Source organism: Pristiophorus japonicus, chromosome 5 (genome assembly GCF_044704955.1).
Source record: "Pristiophorus japonicus isolate sPriJap1 chromosome 5, sPriJap1.hap1, whole genome shotgun sequence".
Classification (NCBI taxonomy): Eukaryota; Metazoa; Chordata; class Chondrichthyes; family Pristiophoridae; genus Pristiophorus; species Pristiophorus japonicus.
In genome coordinates this window covers 98,163,545-98,187,690 of record NC_091981.1, presented here as the reverse complement: position 1 = coordinate 98,187,690, position 24,146 = coordinate 98,163,545, and the positions used below count along the sequence as shown (strand labels likewise).

Genomic DNA, 24,146 nt, shown 5'->3' with positions numbered 1-24,146 from the left:
GGATGTTTCCACTGGTCGGGGAGACTAGAACTAGGGGGCACAGCCTCAAAATATGGGGGAGACAATTTAAAACCGAGTTGAGAAGGAATTTCTTCTCCCAGAGGGTTGTGAATCTGTGGAATTCTCTGCCCAAGGAAGCAGTTGAGGCTAGCTCATTGAATGTATTCAAATCACAGATAGATAGATTTTTAACCAATAAGGGAATTAAGGGTTATGGGGAGCGGGCGCGTAAGTGGAGCTGAGTCCACGGCCAGATCAGCCATGATCTTTTTGAATGGCGGAGCCGGCTCGAGGGGTTAGATGGCCTACTCCTGTTCCTAATTCTTATGTTCTTTAGTTCTTATGTTCTTATTGGGAGATTCTGGCTGTAGTTTAAGGATGAATATCAGTGAATTATAGGATTACTACTTGTCATGTATTTAACCATCTTGCAATGACATAGTACTGTACCTGTACCATAGAAAGGCACACCCTGACCACAGAGGGTGAACTTGCGGGAGACACTCCTCACCTGGGTTTCCAGGTACAAAAGGGGAAGTCCCACCCAGGGTCAGCACTCCTTGGTCCTGGCAATAAAGGTGAAAGTCACAGAGTAACCGTGTCTGATATAATCCATGCCTCGTGTGAGTTTGTAGTAAGGTGCAGGGACACCACACTACTAGTTACAGGTAGGATATTGGGGTGTTACACCTGTTACTAACAGTTACCTATAGATCATCAGTGAGTTATTGTAGTACTGTTGGTTGTGAGTGTTACCAGTATTAATATTAGTTGTCAGTGTAATTTCAGTTTTTCTGTTAGTCGATGGTGGAATCAAATTTCCTTCCACCTCTGGTTTCCCCTCTGCGAATCGCTTCTCGCCCTCGGTTTCCCTGTTTCACCTGCTGGTCTTCTGGTTCTTGCAACTTCTTGCACAACAGCTGTCAGCACCAAACCAGCGAAAGGCTCAACCGCAGCACTCTGAAACGTTAGAAGTTAAATGTAATAACATTGCTGACATCATGGGCTCCGAATGTCACGTGACCAAGCCTCCAATTACGTCTCCAACCAGAGTTGGCAACGCTGCTGGTAGGAAAGGGGGCTGGACATCCCTGAATGAGTTTAGCGCCAGTTTGCAGCGCACACACAGTCCCAGTTGCTGCTACTTCTCCCCCCACCGGGTGGGTCGGCGCCAAACAAGAATTGCAGCAACTTATCCCCGATGCAAGGTCGGATTGTCCTCGCCTATTGACTGAGTGCTCTGTGATTTATCATCTTGTTGGCCCACTGCCGGCGGCGGCGGCGGAGCCCCGTCCTATCTCGTCCCATCCCCGTCCCGCCCAGAAGCTGCAGTGAGCGGGGACACTGCTGCTCCCTGTCGGTCCTTCCGTCCATTGGTTTCACTGCAGCGGGTCGCGCTGAGGTAGGTGTCGGTGCTGACGCCTTTATCTCGCTGTGTGTGGGGTGGGGGTGTCTCCCTGTGTGTGTGTGTATACCTCTGTCTCCGTGTGTGGGGTGTGTGCGTCTCCGCGTCTCCCTCCCTGGGTGTCTCTCCCTCCCTGGGTGTGTGCGTGCGGGGGTGGCGGGCTGTGTCTCTGTGCGTGTGTGGGGTGGGGAGTTGTGTCTGTCCCTGTGTGTGTGTGTGTGGTATGTGTGTCTCCGGGGGGTGTATCTCCCTCTGTGTGTGTGTGTGTCTCCCTCCATCCCTGGGTTGGGGTGTGTGTGTGTCTCCCTCCATCCCTGGGTTGGGGTGTGTGTGTGTCTCCCTCCATCCCTGGGTTGGGGTGTGTGTGTGTCTCCCTCCATCCCTGGGTTGGGGTGTGTGTGTGTCTCCCTCCATCCTTGGGTTGGGGTGTGTGTGTGTCTCCCTCCATCCCTGGGTTGGGGTGTGTGTGTGTCTCCCTCCATCCCTGGGTTGGGGTGTGTGTGTGTCTCCCTCCATCCCTGGGTTTGGGTGTGTGTGTGTGTGTGTGTGTGTGTCTCCCTCCATCCCTGGGTTTGGGTGTGTGTGTGTGTGTGTGTCTCCCTCCATCCCTGTGTGTGTGTGTGTGTGTTTCCATCCCTGTGTGTGTGTGTGTGTGTTTCCATCCCTGGGTGTGGGTGTGTGTGTGTGTGTGTGTTTCCATCCCTGTGTGTGTGTGTGTTTCCATCCCTGTGTGTGTGTGTGTTTCCATCCCTGGGTGTGGGTGTGTGTGTGTGTGTGTGTTTCCATCCCTGTGTGTGTGTGTGTTTCCATCCCTGTGTGTGTGTGTGTTTCCATCCCTGGGTGTGGGTGTGTGTGTGTGTGTGTGTTTCCATCCCTGGGTGTGGGTGTGTGTGTGTGTGTGTGTTTCCATCCCTGTGTGTGTGTGTGTTTCCATCCCTGTGTGTGTGTGTGTTTCCATCCCTGTGTGTGTGTGTGTTTCCATCCCTGGGTGTGGGTGTGTGTGTGTGTGTGTGTTTCCATCCCTGTGTGTGTGTGTGTTTCCATCCCTGTGTGTGTGTGTTTCCATCCCTGTGTGTGTGTGTTTCCATCCCTGTGTGTGTGTGTTTCCATCCCTGTGTGTGTGTGTTTCCATCCCTGTGTGTGTGTGTTTCCATCTGTGTGTGTGTGTGTGTGTGTTTCCATCCCTGTGTGTGTGTGTGTGTGTTTCCATCCCTGTGTGTGTGTGTGTGTGTTTCCATCCCTGTGTGTGTGTGTGTGTTTCCATCCCTGTGTGTGTGTGTGTGTTTCCATCCCTGTGTGTGTGTGTGTGTTTCCATCCCTGTGTGTGTGTGTGTGTGTTTCCATCCCTGTGTGTGTGTGTGTGTTTCCATCCCTGTGTGTGTGTGTGTGTTTCCATCCCTGTGTGTGTGTGTGTGTTTCCATCCCTGTGTGTGTGTGTGTTTCCATCCCTGTGTGTGTGTGTGTTTCCATCCCTGTGTGTGTGTGTGTTTCCATCCCTGTGTGTGTGTGTGTTTCCATCCCTGTGTGTGTGTGTGTTTCCATCCCTGTGTGTGTGTGTGTTTCCATCCCTGTGTGTGTGTGTGTTTCCATCCCTGTGTGTGTGTGTGTTTCCATCCCTGTGTGTGTGTGTGTTTCCATCCCTGTGTGTGTGTGTTTCCATCCCTGTGTGTGTGTGTGTGTGTTTCCATCCCTGGGTGTGTGTGTGTGTTTCCATCCCTGGGTGTGTGTGTGTGTTTCCATCCCTGGGTGTGTGTGTGTGTGTGTGTGTGTGTGTGTTTCCATCCCTGTGTGTGTGTGTGTGTGGGTGTGTGTGTGTTTCCATCCCTGTGTGTGTGTGTGTGTGTGTGTGTGTGTGTTTCCATCCCTGGGTGTGTGTGTGTGTGTTTCCATCCCTGGGTGTGTGTGTGTGTGTGTTTCCATCCCTGTGTGTGGGTGTGTGTGTTTCCATCCCTGTGTGTGGGTGTGTGTGTTTCCATCCCTGTGTGTGTGTGTGTGTATTTCCATCCCTGGGTGTGTGTGTGTGTGTGTGTTTCCATCCCTGGGTGTGTGTGTGTGTGTGTGTTTCCATCCCTGTGTGTGTGTGTGTTTCCATCCCTGGGTGTGTGTGTGTTTCCATCCCTGGGTGTGTGTGTGTTTCCATCCCTGGGTGTGTGTGTGTTTCCATCCCTGGGTGTGTGTGTGTGTTTCCATCCCTGGGTGTGTGTGTGTGTTTCCATCCCTGGGTGTGTGTGTGTGTTTCCATCCCTGGGTGTGTGTGTGTGTGTGTGTTTCCATCCCTGTGTGTGTGTGTCTCCCTCCATCCCTGGGTTGGGGTGTGTGTGTGTCTCCCTCCATCCCTGGGTTGGGGTGTGTGTGTGTCTCCCTCCATCCCTGGGTTGGGGTGTGTGTGTGTCTCCCTCCATCCCTGGGTTGGGGTGTGTGTGTGTCTCCCTCCATCCCTGGGTTGGGGTGTGTGTGTGTCTCCCTCCATCCCTGGGTTGGGGTGTGTGTGTGTCTCCCTCCATCCCTGGGTTGGGGTGTGTGTGTGTCTCCCTCCATCCCTGGGTTGGGGTGTGTGTGTGTCTCCCTCCATCCCTGGGTTGGGGTGTGTGTGTGTCTCCCTCCATCCCTGGGTTGGGGTGTGTGTGTGTCTCCCTCCATCCCTGGGTTGGGGTGTGTGTGTGTCTCCCTCCATCCCTGGGTTGGGGTGTGTGTGTGTCTCCCTCCATCCCTGGGTTGGGGTGTGTGTGTGTCTCCCTCCATCCCTGGGTTGGGGTGTGTGTGTGTCTCCCTCCATCCCTGGGTTGGGGTGTGTGTGTGTCTCCCTCCATCCCTGGGTTGGGGTGTGTGTGTGTCTCCCTCCATCCCTGGGTTGGGGTGTGTGTGTGTCTCCCTCCATCCCTGGGTTGGGGTGTGTGTGTGTCTCCCTCCATCCCTGGGTTGGGGTGTGTGTGTGTCTCCCTCCATCCCTGGGTTGGGGTGTGTGTGTGTCTCCCTCCATCCCTGGGTTGGGGTGTGTGTGTGTCTCCCTCCATCCCTGGGTTGGGGTGTGTGTGTGTCTCCCTCCATCCCTGGGTTGGGGTGTGTGTGTGTCTCCCTCCATCCCTGGGTTGGGGTGTGTGTGTGTCTCCCTCCATCCCTGGGTTGGGGTGTGTGTGTGTCTCCCTCCATCCCTGGGTTGGGGTGTGTGTGTGTCTCCCTCCATCCCTGGGTTGGGGTGTGTGTGTGTCTCCCTCCATCCCTGGGTTGGGGTGTGTGTGTGTCTCCCTCCATCCCTGGGTTGGGGTGTGTGTGTGTCTCCCTCCATCCCTGGGTTGGGGTGTGTGTGTGTCTCCCTCCATCCCTGGGTTGGGGTGTGTGTGTGTCTCCCTCCATCCCTGGGTTGGGGTGTGTGTGTGTCTCCCTCCATCCCTGGGTTGGGGTGTGTGTGTGTCTCCCTCCATCCCTGGGTTGGGGTGTGTGTGTGTCTCCCTCCATCCCTGGGTTGGGGTGTGTGTGTGTCTCCCTCCATCCCTGGGTTGGGGTGTGTGTGTGTCTCCCTCCATCCCTGGGTTGGGGTGTGTGTGTGTCTCCCTCCATCCCTGGGTTGGGGTGTGTGTGTGTCTCCCTCCATCCCTGGGTTTGGGTGTGTGTGTGTCTCCCTCCATCCCTGGGTGGGTGTGTGTGTGTCTCCCTCCATCCCTGGGTGTGTGTGTGTGTGTGTTTCCATCCCTGTGTGTGTGTGTGTTTCCATCCCTGTGTGTGTGTGTGTTTCCATCCCTGTGTGTGTGTGTTTCCATCCCTGTGTGTGTGTGTGTTTCCATCCCTGTGTGTGTGTGTGTTTCCATCCCTGTGTGTGTGTGTGTTTCCATCCCTGTGTGTGTGTGTGTTTCCATCCCTGTGTGTGTGTGTGTTTCCATCCCTGTGTGTGTGTGTGTTTCCATCCCTGTGTGTGTGTGTGTTTCCATCCCTGTGTGTGTGTGTGTTTCCATCCCTGTGTGTGTGTGTGTTTCCATCCCTGTGTGTGTGTGTGTTTCCATCCCTGTGTGTGTGTGTGTTTCCATCCCTGTGTGTGTGTGTGTTTCCATCCCTGTGTGTGTGTGTTTCCATCCCTGTGTGTGTGTGTTTCCATCCCTGTGTGTGTGTGTTTCCATCCCTGGGTGTGTGTGTTTCCATCCCTGGGTGTGTGTGTGTGTGTGTTTCCATCCCTGGGTGTGTGTGTGTGTGTGTGTGTTTCCATCCCTGGGTGTGTGTGTGTGTGTGTTTCCATCCCTGGGTGTGTGTGTGTGTGTGTTTCCATCCCTGTGTGTGTGTGTGTGTGTTTCCATCCCTGTGTGTGTGTGTGTGTGTGTTTCCATCCCTGTGTGTGTGTGTGTGTGTTTCCATCCCTGTGTGTGTGTGTGTGTGTGTTTCCATCCCTGTGTGTGTGTGTGTGTGTGTTTCCATCCCTGTGTGTGTGTGTGTGTGTTTCCATCCCTGTGTGTGTGTGTTTCCATCCCTGTGTGTGTGTGTTTCCATCCCTGTGTGTGTGTGTGTGTGTGTTTCCATCCCTGTGTGTGTGTGTGTGTGTGTGTGTGTTTCCATCCCTGGGTGGGGGTGTGTGTGTGTGTGTGTGTGTGTTTCCATCCCTGGGTGTGTGTGTGTGTGTGTTTCCATCCCTGGGTGTGTGTGTTTCCCTCCCTGGGTGGGGGTGTGTGTGTGTGTCTCCCTCCCTGGGTGGGGGGGTGTGTGTGTGTGTCTCCCTCCCTCCTTGGGTGGGGGTGTGTGTGTGTCTCTCCCTCCCTCCTTGGGTGGGTGTGTGTGTGTGTCTCCCTCCCTGGGTGGGTGTGTGTGTGTGTCTCCCTCCCTGGGTGTGTGTGTGTGTCTCTCCCTCTCCCCTCCCCTCCCCTCCCCCTCCGTGTGTGTGTGGGGGAGTGTCTCCCTGTGTGTGTGTGTGTGTGTGTGGGGTGGCTGTCTCCCTGTGTGTGTGTGTGGGGGGGTGGGTGTCTCCCTGTGTGTGGGGGGGTGGGGGGGTGGGTGTCTCCGTGTGTGTGTGTGTGGGGGGGGTTGGTGTCTCCCTGTGTGTGTGGGGGGGGGTGTGTCTCCCTGTGTCTGTTGGGGGGTGGGGGTGTCTCCCGGTGTCTGTTGGGGGGAGGGGGGCGGCGATGTGGTGGGTGTGCGTCTCCCTGGGGTGGGGGAGGGGGGGAGAGAGATCTCCCGGGGTGGGGGGGGTCTCCCTGGGGATGGGGGGAGGGCTGAGTCTCCCTGGGTGCGGGGGGGGTGTGAGGTCTCCGTGGGTATTTGGGAGGGACTGACTGAGCTGCTGTGCCGCTGTATGGCCCGGAGAGCCGGCTCCACAACCCCAAACACTCTGCTCCCGCCGGATTGCTTGGGCTGTTTTTGAAGGGCGTTTTGCTTGTTTTCAGTTCTCGGGAAATCCGGGCGGAGCTCTGTGTCAATCGGTCCTCTGGCGCAAGATTTTGTAAAGAATTCCCGGTAAACCAGTTAGCGGGAGCTCGGGACCGCTGGACTCTGTTGGTTGTGAGATTTCACACACTCGCATTTCATCATTTAGAAATGTAACTGTCGTAAACTATTTCCGTTCGGGAAACATCGTCTTCTCTGTATCTACTGAATCTAGTTTTGAAGAAGATTGGTTTATTTCCCGGTCTGAATATCAAACATTTGCCTCCAGTTCATTCTGTGACTAACCAATTTGTGTATTTCAGGTGGTTTGGTTCCGTGTTTTTGTGCATGTCTTCATGGCTGATGTAAGAAAGATGCTTGAATCACACTCCGAATCCGGGCACATTTTGACCACAATAGAAGTTAGAAAAAGTGATCGTTATATCGCGGTTACAGAACCGATTCAAAAGCCAAATCAGGAGTAAATGTAAATGTAAACGCGCTCCCCACGGCCTGCCTCTGAAAACGCGTTAGGCGTGAGCTTTCATCAGAGCACAATTCAAACCTGGATTCCTTATAGTCTTGATGAGAATTTCTGCTTATGCAGATGTGCTACTTCATAGCTTATAAAGTAACATTACATTTCGCTAACAAATTATTGAATACAATTGTGATTTGGTAACTTGTATTATGGCACCATGAAACAACACGTTTTGACATTCTTTGGATGCGGTTCTTCTCAGGCGGTCGCTGGTATCGAGAATGACCGCGTCCACACCAAAAAGGGGCCTGCTATTCCAGGGTGGAAGATTCCGGTGCGGGGCTATTTTGGGTGCGGTTTCACTTACAGCTGCAGTGTTGGGCGGTTTTGCTTTGCACCGGTGCTAGTGCAGCCGGAGGGTAAGGGCCTAACTTGACACAGGAGTGGAGTAGACTGAGACGCCACTTCATTTTATAGTCAGTGCTTGACTTATTGGACCTGAATTTGAGAGAGATATGCCGTCATACCGCCTTTGAAATTGACCGCAAGTTTGGGTTTTCCGCATGTGTCTGCACACGTGTTAAATGCCGAACCTGCGATATGTCAAGTTCCGAATAGACAGATGATCCGCTGCGACTTTCAAGTCCTCATTGAAATGATGTGCAGGCTAAAAATTGAGCTAATTGCCCACCTGCGCTTCAATTACGCTGGAAAATGTTACCACTTGTGCAAACAGGCGCAGGAGCCTGTTTGCTCAGCATAAGGGGAGGTGTGTGAAAAAAGTGTATAATAATTAAAAACGAACTCTGAATGGAACCTGCCAGGCTTGAATTGAGGGATGAGATCATTTTAATCTTTAAACTTCCTGAGTCTTCCAGTAAATAACTACATATTCTAGTATTCCCTGTGCTTTTTAAAGCCACATATTGTACTTGTCAAATAAATCTAATGAGTATCACACCGTTTAATTTACAAGTTCTTTGATGTCGAGTTGAAATGTTTGCTGATTGGCTAGTGAAAGGAGCACCGGTCCATGTGATCCCAGGTACGCTTAGGCACAAGGGTGCGCCCCTGTGATCCGTGGGCTGCGCACAACTCTGCAGCATTTCAAAGCATCTTCTTGAAGGGGGGTTCGCAGCAGGTAAGTGTGGATTCCATTTGAAGGTCAGCGGTGTACTCCATAGCTACGCTGCCGGCTCCAAATTCAGGACTGTGAACCTATTTACATTACACTGTTACTGCATCGTTGCGAATCTGAAACCACTTTGCACTGGACTCATGTAAATATATCCTTAGAGCCACAAATAAAAGCTGTAGGAAGAAGATAATCAGTGGGTGACAGATATAGTCTCATTTGATTGTTTGCATTGGGTGTAATTTACATCCTTTGACCTTGCATAAACAGTAACTTTTATTTATGTCACATGACAGTGAAATTAGTCACACTCTTGAATAAGTAAATAGTAAAATACTGTGGATGCTGGAAATCTGGCATCTCTAATATCTAATTATGTCTGTCATTTGACTGAGGTAATCTGTGTCATCCCACCCATTAGTCTTCTCTAGGTTTTTCCTGTATACAGTATATTATAGAAAATAGGAGCAGGCCATTCGGCTCTTTGAGCCTGCACCGCCATTCATTATGATCATGGCTGATCATTCAACATCAGTACCCCACCCCAGCCTTCTCTCCATACCCCCTGATCCCCTTAGCCGTAAGGGCCACATCGAACTCCCTTTTGAATATGTCCACCAAACTCGACTCAACAACTTTCTGTGGTAGAGAATTCCACAGGTTAACAACTCTCTGGGTGAAAAAGTCTCTCCTCATCTCAGTCCTATATGGCTTACCCCTTATCCTTAGACTGTGACCCCTTAGACTGTGACCCCTGGTTCTGGACTTCCCCCAACATCGGGAAGATGCTTCCTGCATCTAACCTGTCCGAATGATCTCTTATATTAAAATGGCTGCTTGATTCTTATTTTTCAGTTTTAAAGAAGGAGCTGCATTCGAGATAATTAATTTGCTCTCTTTGCAGATGCTAACTGACCTGTGTTCGCAGCATGTACTATTTTTGTACTTTTGGGTAAATTCTACTTTGTAGTACATAGGGTATGGGATAATACCTAAAAGTTTTCACAATTGAATCTTGGGGCACAGTATTACGTTTCACTGGCTCCATTAAAATGCTCTGTTAAAGTGTTCTGTTTGAGCTATACAATCTGGACCCCTTGTACTAACTAAATATTCAGATACTGTTGTTACAAGTCAGAATTTGCAGTGAATATAACTCAAACTTTCTAAAGTAAATGGTTAATTTTCAGTGTGCTATATTAAGTCACTGAAAAGACCATGGAACATTGAGTATTATCCTAGAAGACAAATGACTTGCTGTGTAAATGTGCCCTGCGGAGGGAAAAAAAAGTTATCATATAATTAGATATGCCCAGCCAAGCCTACATGCCAATTTGAATAACTCTTGGCATTTAGCGTTATTATTAAACATGTTCTCATTAACCATGATGCAGAAAGAGGTACACTATTTAGCAAACTGACTGCATAATGGTAACTATTAACATTTGTTAAAACAATCCAATGTAGACAAAATACTTGTATATGTGGGATTGAATTGATTTAAAGCAACATGAACGAATTATCAGTTAGCGCAATATGTGCTCTGGCGTCTAATTTTATTTCAACAAAATGGCTAGTTTTCCAACTGTAATTAGTTTGACTTTTTTTCTCCCAACCTATTAAAAATCAGAAAATTAGTAGTGAAACATGTAACAAGGCCATGATGGTTCAACAGGTTTCTCGAGTGCGTAGCTGAGCAATGCTGAAATTGAAGGTTGCAAGTTCAATACTTGAACTCTTCTGAGTTATCTGATCCTAGCCAGGGGGAATGGTAGAGATGCTCATCATCATAGGTAGTCCCTCGGAATTGAGGAAGACTTGCTTCCACTCCTAAAGTGAGTCCTTTGGTGGCTGAGCAGTCCAATGCGAGGGCCACGGACCCTGAGGGAGGGGGTTTGGAACTGATTTACCACACACTCCTTCCGCTGCCTGCGCCTGACCTCCTCACGCTCGCAGCATTGAGATTCGAAGAGCTCTATGCCCTCGCGGATGCACTTTCTCCACCTAGGCCGGTCTTCGGCCAGGGACTCCCAGGTGTCACTGGTGATGTCGCACTTCACCAGAGAGGCTTTGAGGGTGTCCTTGTAACGTTTCCGCTGCCCACCTTTGGCTCGTTTGCCGTGAAGGAGCTCCGCATAGAGCAATTGTTTAGGGAGCCTCGTGTCTGGCATGCGAACTATGTGGCCTGCCCAGCGCAGCTGATCGCGTGTGGTCAGTGCTTCAATGCTGGGGATGTTAGCCTGGGCGAGGACACTGATGTTGGTGTGCCTGTCCTCCCAGGGGATTTGCAGGATCTTGCGGAGACATCATTGGTGATATAGCCCCAGTGACTTGCGGTGCCTTCTGTACATTGTCCATGCCTTTGATCCATACAGGAGGGCGGGTATTACTACAGCCCTGTAGACCATGAGCTTGGTGGTAGATTTGAGGGCCTGGCCTTTCTCAGGTGACCAAAGGCTGGACTGGCGCACTGGAGGCGATGTTGAATCTCCACGTCAATGTCTGCCTTTGTTGATCAAAGGTTCCCGAGGTATGGGAAGTGGTCCACGTTGTCGAGGGCCATGCCGTGAATCTTGATGACTGGGGGGGGCAGCGCTGTGTGGCGAGGACAGGCTGGTGGAGGACTTTTGTCTTACGGATGTTAAGTGTAAGGCCCATGCTTTCATATGCTTCGGTGAATACATCGACTATATCCTGGAGTTCAGTCTCAGAATGTGCGCAGACGCAGGTGTCGTCCGTGTACTACAGCTCAACGACAGGTTGGGGTGATCTTGGACCTGGCCTGGAGGCGGTGTAGATTAAACAGCTTACCACTGGTTCTGTAGTTTAGTTCCACTCCAGTGGGGAGCTTGTTGACTGTGAGGGGGAGCATGGCAGCGAGGAAGATTTGAGAAGAGGGTTGGAGCAATGACGCAGCCCCGTTTGACCCCGGTCCAGATGTGGATTGGGTCTGTAATGGAACTGCTGGTAGGGATCACGGCCTGCATGTCGTCGTGGAGCAGGCAAAGGATGTTGCTGAACTTTTGGGGGCATCCAAAACTGAGGAGGATGCTCCATAAGCCCTCACGGTTGACCGTGTCAAAGGCCTTTGTAAGATTGAAAAAGGCCATGTATAAGCGCTGGCGCTGCTCCCTGCATTTTTCCTACAGCTATCTCGCTGCAACGATGTCCGTTGTGCCCCATAGGGGACGAAATTCGCACTGTGATTCCGGGAGGAGGTCCTCGGCCACAGGGAGAAGATGGTTGAGAACTCTAGTGACAACCTTCCCAGTGGCTGATAGCCAGGAGATTCCCCTTTAGTTGCCGCAGTTGGACTTGTCCCCCCTTTTTAAAGATGGTTACGATCACTGCATGTCTGAGATCTCCCGGCATGCTCTCCTCCCTCCAAATGAGAGAGATGAGGTCATGTATCCGTGCCAACAGCACCTCTCCACCATACCTTAGCGCCTCAGCAGGAATTCCATTCACAACCGTAGCCTTGCTCTTGAGCTGTTTTATGACTTTGCCTATCTCGTGCAGTGTTGGAGTTTCACTGAGGTGGTGGTGGGTCGCATGTTGCGGGATGGAGTTGAGAACACCCGAGTCAAAGGCAGAGTCTCGATTTGAGGAGATCTTCAATTTGCTCCTTCCAGTGGGCCCTGACAGCCTCGGTGTCCTTGATGAGTAGGGATGCTACAGTTAGGATCAGTGGCCCTGAGGGAAATTAGCCACTTCTGATTCCGTGAGTCCTACTGGAAGTTTGCGTATGATCATGGGTAAAGACAGGATTAGCTTGGTTGTAATGCTCCCTGCACTCAAATAAACCTGTAAAGGTTTGTGTGTGAATAACAGCAATTTGGGAAAGGGAGCACAGGGTGCCTGTGGAATTATACCCCAAAAAAGAAATCATTTGGGGAGGGGGATATGTGTCCATTTGATATGTAGTCTTAGATTCTAAAATCTGTCATTCATAAAGTATGTTTTGCTGAGTTCTACAAATTCTGGTACAGATATTTATTTTGCGATTGGACATCACTGTGAGGTAGTCCTTAAGTTATAAGAATGGGTTTGATGAGTGAATGTGTTTCATGTTGAGTGGTTTCTTGCATTTTAGTAGTAATACAGTAACAGTTCAATCAATAATAATGAAAGTGTGAGTTGTCACTTTTTACTAAGCCCAGAATGAAAATGGAGCAGAGGATATTGTCCAGGAATGTGCTTTGAGTGTAGCTTTGAGTGTAACTTTGAGCATGTGCTGTGGCAGAGTAATTGGAAGATTACCCTCTAATGCTTAGTTTGTTAAATTAAAGTCTTAATCGATATAATATTTTTAAAGATCTGTTGACATAGAAATATAGAAAATAGGTGCAGGAGTAGGCCATTCGGCCCTTCAAGCCTACATCACCATTCAATATGATCATGGCTGATCATGCAAATTCAGTACCCCATTCCTGCTTTCTCTCTGTACCTCTTGATCCCTTTAGCCGTAAGGGCCACATCTAACTCCCTTTTGAATATATCTAATGAACTGGCCTCAACAACTTTGTGGTAGAGAATTCCACAGGTTCACAATTCTCTGAGTAAAGAAGTTTCTCCGCATCTTGGTCCTAAATGGCTTACCCCTTATCCTTAGACTGTGACCCCTGGTTCTGGACTTCCCCAACATCGGGAACATTCTTCCTGCATCGAACCTGTCCAAGCCAGTCAGAATTGTATATGTTTCTATGAGATCCCCTCTCATTCATCTAAATTTCAGTGAATATAAGCCTAGTCGATCCAGTCTTTCTTCATATGTCAGTCTTGCCATCCCGGGAATCAATCTGGTGAACCTTCGCTGCACTCCCTCAATAGCAAGAATGTCCTTTCTCAGATTAGGAGACCAAAACTGTACACAATATTCAAGGTGTGGCCTCACCAGGGCCTGGTACAACTACAGCAGGACCTCCCTGCTCCTATACTCTCATCATTTCACTATGAAGGCCAACATGTCATTTGCCGCCTTCACCGCCTGCTGTATTTGCATGCCAACTTTCAATGACTGATGTACCATGACACCCAGGTCTCGTTGCACCTCCCCTTTTCCTAATCTGTCACCATTCAAATAATTTGCGCCTCTTTTTGCCACCAAAGTAGATAACCTCTCATTTATCCACATTATACTGCATTTGCCCACTCACCTAACCTGTCCAAGTTACACTGCAGCCACTTAGCATCCTCTTCACAGCTCATACCACCACCCAGCTTAGTATCGTCTGCAAACTTGGAGATATTACACTTAATTACTTCGTCCAAATCATTAATGTATATTCTAAGTAGCTGGGGGCCCAGCACTGAACCTTGCGGTACACCACTAGTCACCCGTTATTCCTACTCTTTGCTTCCTGCCTGCCAACCAGTTCTCTATCCACGTCAGTACATTACCCCCAATACTATGTGCTTTAATTTTGCACACTAATCTCGTATGGGACCTTGTCAAAAGCCTTTTGTAAGTCCAAATACACCACATCCACTAGTTCTCCCTTGTCCACTCTAGTTACATCCTCAAAAAAATTCTAGAAGATTTGTCAAGCATGATTTCCCTTTTCATAAATCCATGCTGACTTGAACCGATCCTATCACTGCTTTCCAAATGCGCTGCTATTTCATCTTTAATAATTGACTCCAACATTTTACGTACTTCCGCTGTCTGGCTAACCGGTCTATAATTACCTGTTTTTTCTCTCCCTCCTTTTTTAAAAAGTGGTGTTACATTAGCTACCCACCAATCCATAGGAACTGATCCAGAGTCTATAGAATGTTGTAAAATGATCACCAATGACCACTATTTCTAGGGCCACTTCCTTAAGTACTCTGGGATGCAGACTATCAGGCCCTGGGGATCTATTGGCCTTCAATCCCATCAATTTCCCTAACACAATTTCCTGAATAATAAGGATTTCCTTCAGTTCCTCCTTCTGCTAGACCCTCGGTCCCCTAGTATTTCCGGAAGGTTATTTGTGTCTTCCTTAGTGAAGACAGAACCAAAGTATCTGTTCAACTGGTCTGCCATTTCTTTGTTCTCCATTATAAATTCACCTGATTCTGACTGCAAGAGACCTACATTTGTCTTCACTAATCGTTTTCTCTTCACATATCTTTAGAAGCTTTTGCAGTCAGTTTTTATGTTTCCTGCAAGCTTATTCCAAACTCTATTTTCCCCCTCCTAATTAAATCCTTTGTTCTCCTCTGCTCAATTCTAAATTTCTCCCAGTCCTCAGATTTGCTACTTTTTCTGGCCAATTTATATGCCTCTTCCTTGGATTTAACACTATCCCTAATTTCCCTTGTTAGCCACAGTTGAGCCACCTTCCCCGTTTTATTTTTATGTCAGACGGATGTACAATTGTTGAAGTTCATCCATGTGATCTTTAAATGTCTGCCATTGCCCATCCACTGTCAACCCTTTAGGTCTCATCTGATTGGTCTGTGCTCACTGTATGACTGACATTTTTCATCTGAGTGTTTCACAGTAATCATATCTAATTGGTCCTTGCTGAGCACGTGATCATTTTTGTAGTTTGAAGGCCCTGCAAGAGGTTGGAAGCTATCGAATTGTCAACCATTTCCTGAGCCTATAGTCAACTTGTGAACTGAAACAGTAAAATAATTATTTGCTTTTTAACACTTAGTAAAAGTATTCTGAACAGATAATAAACCTGTTTTACAGTTCTGAAGCTCTGCCATTGCAGTGGCCTCAACACTTTGGGATCATTGATTCCTTGAAACAGTTGATTTTGTTTCATCATTGCTCTTATTCAAATACTGCTATATATTAAATGTGATTTATAAACAACTGAATCCTTGCTGCAATAATATACTAAGCTACATTAATTTACTTGAATAGTTTCATTACTTGAAATATTGATATAAAACTTGAGGTACCACTGCAAAAAGATGGCATTACTTTCACTTAATTACTTCAAATAATTGTATTAAAACAAAATCATTACTACCTAATATTTTTTGAAAAAAAGCCATTAGTGCCAAATATATGAAACATAATTAAAATATTAAACAATTTGACCATTAATTTATTATTCTAGATATTGCTTTTAAGAGGAAAAAACAGGAATATAAAGTTATATTGAGCCACATTACTTTATTCTTTATTCAAATGACTATTTTCTAGCATGGAATATTATTTAATTTTGTTAAAAAGTGACTGGTGCAAAAATGGCACTTTTTTGAATTTAAATTGAGCTTTCATTAAATCACGCTGCCTTGCACCTGAAGGGAACTCGTCCAATGTGTGTGAATATAATCAATGGCAATTTACAACTGTGCCAATATTGAACTATCTCCATAGATTTGAGTCCTTCATAACCTGGTTTGCAGTATTGGCAGGCAGATAGGATATACCCAATATATTAAACTAAATATTTTAAAAATGCATTAAAGAAAAACATTAGTTTTGCACTAAACTAAACACTGGTTCGGCTAGATTTTTCAGTCTGTGGCCTATAAAAGGGTAAAAATCTTGTCCTAAACTAAAGGCTATAAATCAAAATTGAGGCACAATCAAAACAAAATGGGGAGTAAATTTTAAAAACTGAAGAAGATTAAACTAAAGTATAGCTGATTGAGGAAATAAAATTATTGATTTTAAAAATAAAATGACCATGAACAATGTCTCCGTATCACAAGACATTGGAATATGCAGGACTGAACTCGACAATTGCAGTCCATCTAGCCGCTTCCATTATCTAGGAAATATGACTGATACCACCTTCTTCCATTATCACATTTTTGATAATCATTTCTCCAGCTCTCTCTTGAACTTGCTATATTATCAGTCCCCTAATGCATTAACCACCCTCTGCATAATTCTCCAATTTCCCTCTAAGTTTTAGGCTATGCCCTCTTGTAGAATTTGACGGTCAAACATTTTCATCTTCCCTATTCCCTTTTAAGATTCTGTAAAGGGCATACAAGAATACCCGAGTTTTCTCCAGTGTAAATATTCCTAGCTTCTGCAACCTCTCCTCGTAACTCGGGTGCCCAATCCCAGCAATCAGTTTAATTCTCTTCACTGCACCCTCACCAATGTCTGCATGCCTTTCTCAATACCACCAGCACTGTACAGAATATTGCAGTTGGAACCAGGCACGCACTCTGTCAAACTCTTCCTGAGATTTGTGCTTTACATCTCCTGGTTGTACAGGCCAATAACCTACTTGCTCTCTTTACTGAAGTGCTATTGATGTAAATGGAAACAATGGACATCCAATTTAGAAATATCTGGACACAGTCCAATCCAAAACTGGAGAAGTAACGATCCTTTCTCCCTATGGGATTTGTGTTCAAATCCAAGCAAAACAGAGCAGATAACATAAACTTCCTCTGAGCTACGTAAAGGTCTTAATTGGAATTAGTTGGTGCTGTTACAACCCTGTTCTTAGTATGTTTGAATTGACAAGTGAAAACTGCCTGTAATTTGGTACCAAACTTTCTGCTTCACTCAAGTAATTGGGTGGGTGTTGTGGGAGATGATGTGGAATTATTACAGCATTAGAGGATTTTCTGAAATTGTAGTGGAGGCACATTGTAGTTGAAACTTGTCCATGTATCTAACCCGTATTATACCTAGGGCACCAAATCCTCTGCAATTCTGTGGCCATACTGCTGAATCTTCCTGCCATATTGTCCTTCTTTCCCTTTCCTCTGGATTGTTCTCCCCATTGTGATTGTACTGAAACAAATATCTAGTTTTGCAAGACCAAGTGGTGTCAATGACCCCATTCAACCCATCCCATTTGCTTTTCAGTTTGTTAATCTGTGCTTCACACCTTGTGCATTTTACCTGCTAGGCAGTCCTTTCAAAATAACCCAAATTGATCTTGGCTACCTAATCAGCTATGTCTGCAGAACTTCTGAATGCAATTTCTTTCTTTTTTTTAAACTTGTCAGTATTAACAAATTGCATTTCCTAGTATGGTAAATGCAGCCTAGGACAAGTTGTTGTATTTAACAGCAATTTATGTATCTGTTAATGAAGTGCTGGGCTCTTAGGCACTTTAAACATGCAATGCTGTAATTTTAAAGTCTAATTTCAAAAGTCGGTTTGAGCAGTACTTATAATTGCTCGATTCTGCTCACCGTATTTGGGCGAAATGATATAACTACCAGAACTTTAAACAAAAAGTCACCAGTAAAGTTTGGTGTTGAACTGTAGCTATTACTGAAAATGACTGACGTAGTAAACTACTTCTAAACATCTTAAGAAACCAGTTTTTCCAAAACTGCACTGTTCTATATAGTCTCTTTAAAATATTATTTAAAGGGTATTTTAAATTATCTACATATTGATAGGGTATTTTAAGAATATTTATTATATTGAAATGTCCTTCCCTTTCACCAAACCTAGATAAACATATCGCAGAAGCTACATTTTCATGCTGCAGGATTTTGTTAGGCTTGCCACAAATTAGTTTTGAGGAGCCACAGAATATTAGGAGCCCTGGTTCTACCTAATCTGTGTATGTGTTTTTTTTTTTAAAAGTGCATAATACCTTTCTTGAGCCATGATCTACTTGGGTTTTATAATTCTAGCAGCATTTGTTGCATTTTCCAGCCTCGACTGAGTCAAATTACCAAGTGTGGATTTAGTTGCTTCTTCCAAATTATCTTTCTTTCAATAATGAAATAGCTGCTACAACCACATTACGACATTGTCCTCAAAAGCCTCAAAGATAAATTGGTTATATTGTCGCCTTTGTATTTGAATGTGGCTGTTTAAAGTTCACCTGGGACAGTAATGTATTTCACAGATGTGCGGAGCTTTTCTAGCATTGTGGTTGTAAAGCAGATTGTATTATGTAATAAAAAGTGAAACTCTTTTTTAATAGACCAAATTATGTTTATTTCTTAGGTTCATAGTTAATCCCTGAAGATGTTTGCAAAGGCAACCAGCAGTTTTGTAAAGCAGATTGAAAGCAGTGGTGACCTGATTCCTGTTAGCAGTCTGAATGATTCTGATAAGCTGCAGCTTCTGAACCTGGTAACAAAGAGGAAGAAGGGATGGTTCTGGCAGAAGCCAAAATATCATCCTTCTTCTTTTAGCCTCCAAGACATATTGACTGGTGACGCACCCATTAAACCTGGTACGGATTTTGGTTCACTTATTAGTACTCATTGCAGAAACTTAATAAAATGTCAAGCATGAGAGTAGCGAGGCCGTTGTATGACTGCAGACTTTGATATAAACTGAATAGTTTGAGGTCTTCATTTCATTCATAGCAAAAGAAAATAGACTAAATGCTCTAAAGAATTTAGTGTTATGAATATTGTTCTTGGGAGAAAGGGCTGGGAAATGTTTTAGTATGCTGGTTTAAAATGTGCAAAGTGTTGATTTGTTCTCCATGCTATTCTAGTACTATAAGGAGAAATTGGATTAATGGATGGGCATATTCAGACATGCCATAAATATTTGAAGTTAGTTCAAAATATTCAGTTGACAGGCGATTGGCACATGACAAATATGATATATGTATCAGCAAATAACCCATTTCTCTCCTTATAGCTAGAAATGATAGATTTGTAAACACAAATGTCCAGTCTCTTTTTCAAAGTCAGCAAAGATTCGCTGAGCTTGCCAGGGATCTTTACCTACCCTGGTCTAGTCTTTCCCACCAGCCATCTTTGGACACTAAGAGTAGGGTAGTGACTATTGTCTTCACCAACACCCCATCAATCCACAATCAGGCTATGTTCCCAGCCATTGCCCTTTACTCACCAAATGTTTCATCAAAAAGTTATTTACAAAATCATCAACTTTTTAAAATTTATTCGTTCATGGTATGTGAGCGTTGCTGGCAAGGTCGGCATTTATTGCCCAACCCTAACTGTGAAAGGTATTCAAGCTGGTAATGTGTTGAACTAGTAAGTTAAGAAACTTTTAGTTATAAAGAATATTTAATATGCAAAGGCTAGTGTCATCTGCCTCCTAATTTGTCCCATTTTTATAATCATTCATAGGCTGTTGATCTAAAAAAAAAACACATTCCGGTCTAGACTAAGCCACAAAAGAAATGGAAAATTGAATAAAGGCAATGACTTGTACTGTGGAAATATTTACAACTGTCAAAGGAGAAATGCAGTTAAGGGTACTATTACAATAGGTGTAAAAGTTTAAGCACAGGAGAGGGGAAATTAATGAGAAGGACAGAGTGTCTGAGAAGTTCATTTATCATTGGCTGGACTGCAACCCAGTTGGAGACATCTGAGAATGGGAAAAAGGATCAACAAGCGGTAATGCAAAATGGTAATATGGGGAAGATATAATGGAAGAAGATGCTAATAAAATAAACTGGACCACTGTAAGGCGGGGTGGGAGTGGTCATAAAGGCAAGAGTGGTAGTTCAGAAATTGCTATGTGGCAAAAGGTACAGGAACTTGGGAATTGTTGATGCAAGGAGGTAATAGAAAGTAAAAAGATAGTATTGGTATGGTAGAGATGAGATGTATAAACCTCACATTAGCCACATGAGGACCATTGTGGCACAGCCCAACAGGATAATGGGACAAATTAAAAGGGAGATGATTGGGGGTTGAGAAAAGGTGGAAGTAGATATAGGAGGGTATGGTAAAAGATAAGTTACACTACGAGAGTCCAAACTCTGGTCCATACAGGAGAACCTGCTGTACACAGAAGCAGGAGTATGCCTGAGGGCCCCTCGAGTCTGGTCTGCCATTCAATAAGATCATGGCTGATCTTCAACCTCAACTCCATTTTCCTGCCCGATCCCCATATCCCTTGATTCCCTTAGAGTCTAAAAATCTATCGATCTCAGCCTTAAATATACTCAATGACTGAGGGTCCACACTCTCTGGGATAGAGAATTCCAAAGATTCACAACCCCCCTCTATTCTAGATTGCTCCTTTTTATACTTTTCTTTCTCACTAGTGCAGATTCAAATGTTCTCAAACGATTACCTCATCCGGTTAATTCACAATGAATTTCAGTTTTAACAAGAATAACTCCCCAAGCTTTCACCTTGACTGAACTGTTAATAAAGTAATTCAACTGGAGACAGTTGCAGAGAACAAAGGCCCTCTTCAGGGATGTTACACAGCTGTCCTCGAAGGAATCACTCTATAAAGCCATAGTTTCTTCACTTGATGGTCAAAACGTCCAGAAATATCTCGCTGCTGAGAGATCTATCGCTACTCTCGAGGCTGAGTGAACAAAGATAGTTTGTAGCCTCTGCTTATCATCTAAAACCTTGTCTGACTGGAATCCCTTTTTATTATCTGAACATTGCTAACAGAAACTCACTTAAAAGCTAAAAATGAATTTGAAGAATTTAATCGTATCCTTGCACTGTATCAGGATGTTAGTAAGATTTCTGAAAAGATGAAATCTGAGATCGAAGGGCTTAATTTGAACCAATTTGTGTTCGTTTCAGAATTTAAGATATCGTGTTGAACACTTTATTTAGAAAATGGCACATACTGGGAGTCTTAGTTTATACAAATTGAATCGATTTTGTATATTAAAAAATAATTAAATTGAAATTCAACAAATCTTTGAAAATTTCCTGTGATCAGTCTCTGAGATTGAGAAGAATCGGTGTCTCCTTGAACAACTACTGCTTGCCACTTAGTGACCAGTTACAAAGTGTCATTTGGAAGAAGCCTGAAAGTTCTTTGTATTTACCCCAATCTTGATGGCAGACCCTCATCAGGTCCTGTATTCCTACTGAAAATAGATTTACTGCATTGAGAATTCTGTGCATTTATCTGGCCATGCTTTTACAAACATATAATATGACCACATACTTAGAACTTTCTAAATGTTCATCAGACTTGGGTAGAACAATTGGCTTTAGTACTGTTGACTTAAAGCATGCTGGGAACCAGTCACGTGTTAGTAACTGCTATAATGCTCACTTGTCCTTTCAATAGTTGAACTGAAAAGGTTCTTGTTTTGCAGCTGTCACTGAATCCGTCTTTCTCAAGTATGAAGGAAAATTTGAAGACAAGGTGGGGGCAAGTACAGAAACTCAGATTGCCAATTTAAGCTTCAGCCTGGAAGGTCAGGATTCGATATCACTAGAATCTTCCTTTGGGAACCTGAAGAAACAAGAATTTGATTTGCATCAACTTTTGAAAATAGCTGAGAAAAGGTAAATGACAGCTAGTATATAGCTCCTAGCTATTCATGCTCACATGGAATAGGTACAAGTTCAAACCAAGGCCACTTAATAGTTGTTAACTTTCATTTCATAGAGAAAAATGGTACAGAAAACCGTTAAAGCATAATCTAATTTTGAAAGGAAGGAGTGTATCTTAAATTTGTGAGACGATCCAGTTGTTACCACTGACATATGAATATTCAATAATACATGAGTTTCTCCCCATTTTCTCGTACTTCTAAACTTATCAGACATTATAATAAGCTTTAATTAGAATGCAACTATAAAGAAAACATTCCTCCCCAGTGTTCTTTAGTCTCCCTTTAATAGGTATTTTACTTGCTGTCATAAATCATTAACATTTGTGCTTTTATTAATGACAAAAAGTAGCAGTATGATTCCACACTAACTAAAAGGCGGTGCATCTTTATTTTTGTCCTTGGGAGACTCGCTTAGTGAGCACTGTTCCCTCTAAGGTGCATGGGTGTGAGGCCGCGCATTGATCCCTGAGCTCCCATGAACTTTCATTCAAAGGCCGCGCAGAGAGCTGGACAGCTGGCGTGGGGGAAGGGGCCTAATATACTGGCCCTGGATCCAGATAGAAAGTCATTTGCGAGCCTTGCGACTTCCGAGCTAATACCAGTTGGCGGGACGTATAGCTCAATGATCGGCATTGCAACTTGTGAAGTGTGTGTTCCGATGGTCGATGGGTTCCTGTGTAATGTCAGAGGGATTTTGTTTTCTTCCTTAAACATTGACCCTTCAGTTCATCTGTGTTCAACTGTTTCTGGTGTTACTGAGTCAGGAATGTTGGTCAGAATGGCTGTTGAATTTCCTGCACTACTTTGAATAACGGTAAAAAAAATCTTTACCAGCCACCAACTGAGCCTCATTTAATTGTCTCTTCCAAAACCTTCCAGCAGTTGCACTCAGGGTTGCACTGAGCTGGCACATTAAGGGCCATTCAATTAGTGAAATCAGTACTTTAAACAAAGCATTCATCCCTTGTACATCCAGATACATTAGGGTGTCTGTACTTTAATTATTGGTTCACTCCTTGGTTGGATTTCTCTCTCCTCAACCAACACTATTTCTCCTTTTGCTCCAATGTTCTTTGGTGAGAGACAGAGGGAAAGAGACACACGCACAGGCCTGGTGGGTGGGTGGTGGGGGGGCGGTGGACAGAAAGACTGAGAAACAGGGAGAGACGTGAGGAATGCTGTTCTTTGTAAGGTGCACTGCCGCACATTAATCTGTAAGATCCCATGAACTTAAGTTCGAAGGTCGCACAGTGAGCTAGAGCGGGGGGAATCCGCTGCTGTTCCCTTTTGAAAGAGTTTATCAAGGTTATTAATTATGTGGGGGGAGGGGAACTTTGCAGAAAATGCTGGCAATACTCAGCAGCTCAGGAAGCATCTGTGGAGAGAAACGGAGTTAACATTTCAGGTCGATGACCCTTCGTCAGAACTGGAAAAAGTTAAAGATGTAACAGATTTTAAGCAAGTGTAGGGGCAGGGAAAGGGGAGGGCGGGTGGAGGGGAGGAATGAACAAAAGGTAAGGTCTGTGATAGAATGGAAGGCAGGAGCGATTAAAAGACAAAAGGAGATGGTAATGGCACAAGTAAAGAAACAAAAGATGAGTCTAGCTGAGGTGGAGGTGGAAGAATCAACAGCTTCCATGTGGGAAACAAAAATAGGGGCAGATATCATGGTCTGAAATTGTTGAACTCAATGTTGAGTCCAGACGGCTGTAAAGTACCTAATCGAAAGATGAGGTACTGTTCCTCGAGCTTGCGTTGAGCTTCATTGGAACAATGTAGGAAGCCGAGGACGGAGAGGTCAGATTGGGAGTGGAGCAGGGAATTAAAGTGACAGGCGACCGGAAGCTCGGAGTCATGATTATGGACCACGGAGGTGTTCCGCAAAGCGGTCATCCAATCTGCATTTGATCTCTCCAATGTAGAGGAGACTACATGAGCAGCGAATACAATATTAAAATATTAATAAATTGCAAGAAGTACAAGTAAATCACTGTTTCACCTGGAAGGAGTGTTTGGGGCCTTGGAAAGTGGGAAGGGAGGCGGTAAAAGGGGAGGTGTTGCATCTCCTGCGCTTGCACAGGAAGGTGCTGTGGGAAAAGGTTTTGGGGATGATTTGAGGAGCGGTTGCTTCGGAATGTTGAGAGGGGAGGGGAGGGTATGTTTAGTGATGGGATCACGCTGGAGGTGGTGGAAGATGATCCGTTGAAAGTGGAGGCTGGTGGGGTGAACGGTGAGGTCAATGAGAACCCCATCATGATTCTGTGAGGGAAGTGAAGGGGTGAGAGCAGAAGTGCAGGAAATAGAACCGACATGGTCAAGAGCAATGTCGACCTCAGTTGAGAAAAAAGGAAGAAGTATCGAAAGCACTAATATGGAAGGTGGTGGCCCGAGCAGTTGCGACAGAGACGGAGAAACTGGGAGAATGGAATGGAATCCTTGCAGCACGCGGCGTGGGAGGAAGCGTAGTCGAGTTCGCTGTGGGTGTCAGTGGATTTATAGTGAATGTTGGTCAATAGCCTATCCCCAGAAATGGAGACTGAAGTCGAGGAAGGGAAGAGTTGGAGATGGACCCTGTGAAGGTGAGGGCAG

General features: G+C 45.4%; 1 protein-coding gene across 3 annotated transcripts in view; it reads left to right on the top strand.

Annotated features, from left to right (window-relative positions):
* Positions 1 to 1,094: 1,094 nt before the first annotated feature.
* Positions 1,095 to 24,146, top strand: part of gsdmeb (gasdermin Eb) — a 49,914-nt gene continuing 26,862 nt past the window's right edge. Inside the window, exons 1-3 of one of the 3 annotated variants that reach the window (XM_070880799.1) lie at positions 1,095 to 1,402; positions 18,251 to 18,482; positions 21,315 to 21,507. In XM_070880799.1, coding sequence (XP_070736900.1) covers positions 18,272 to 18,482; positions 21,315 to 21,507 — 404 coding nt within the window. In that variant the 5' untranslated portion in view covers positions 1,095 to 1,402; positions 18,251 to 18,271. The remainder of the gene's footprint in view (positions 1,403 to 18,250; positions 18,483 to 21,314; positions 21,508 to 24,146) is intronic. The other 2 variants (XM_070880798.1, XM_070880797.1) reach the window with 2 other exon arrangements.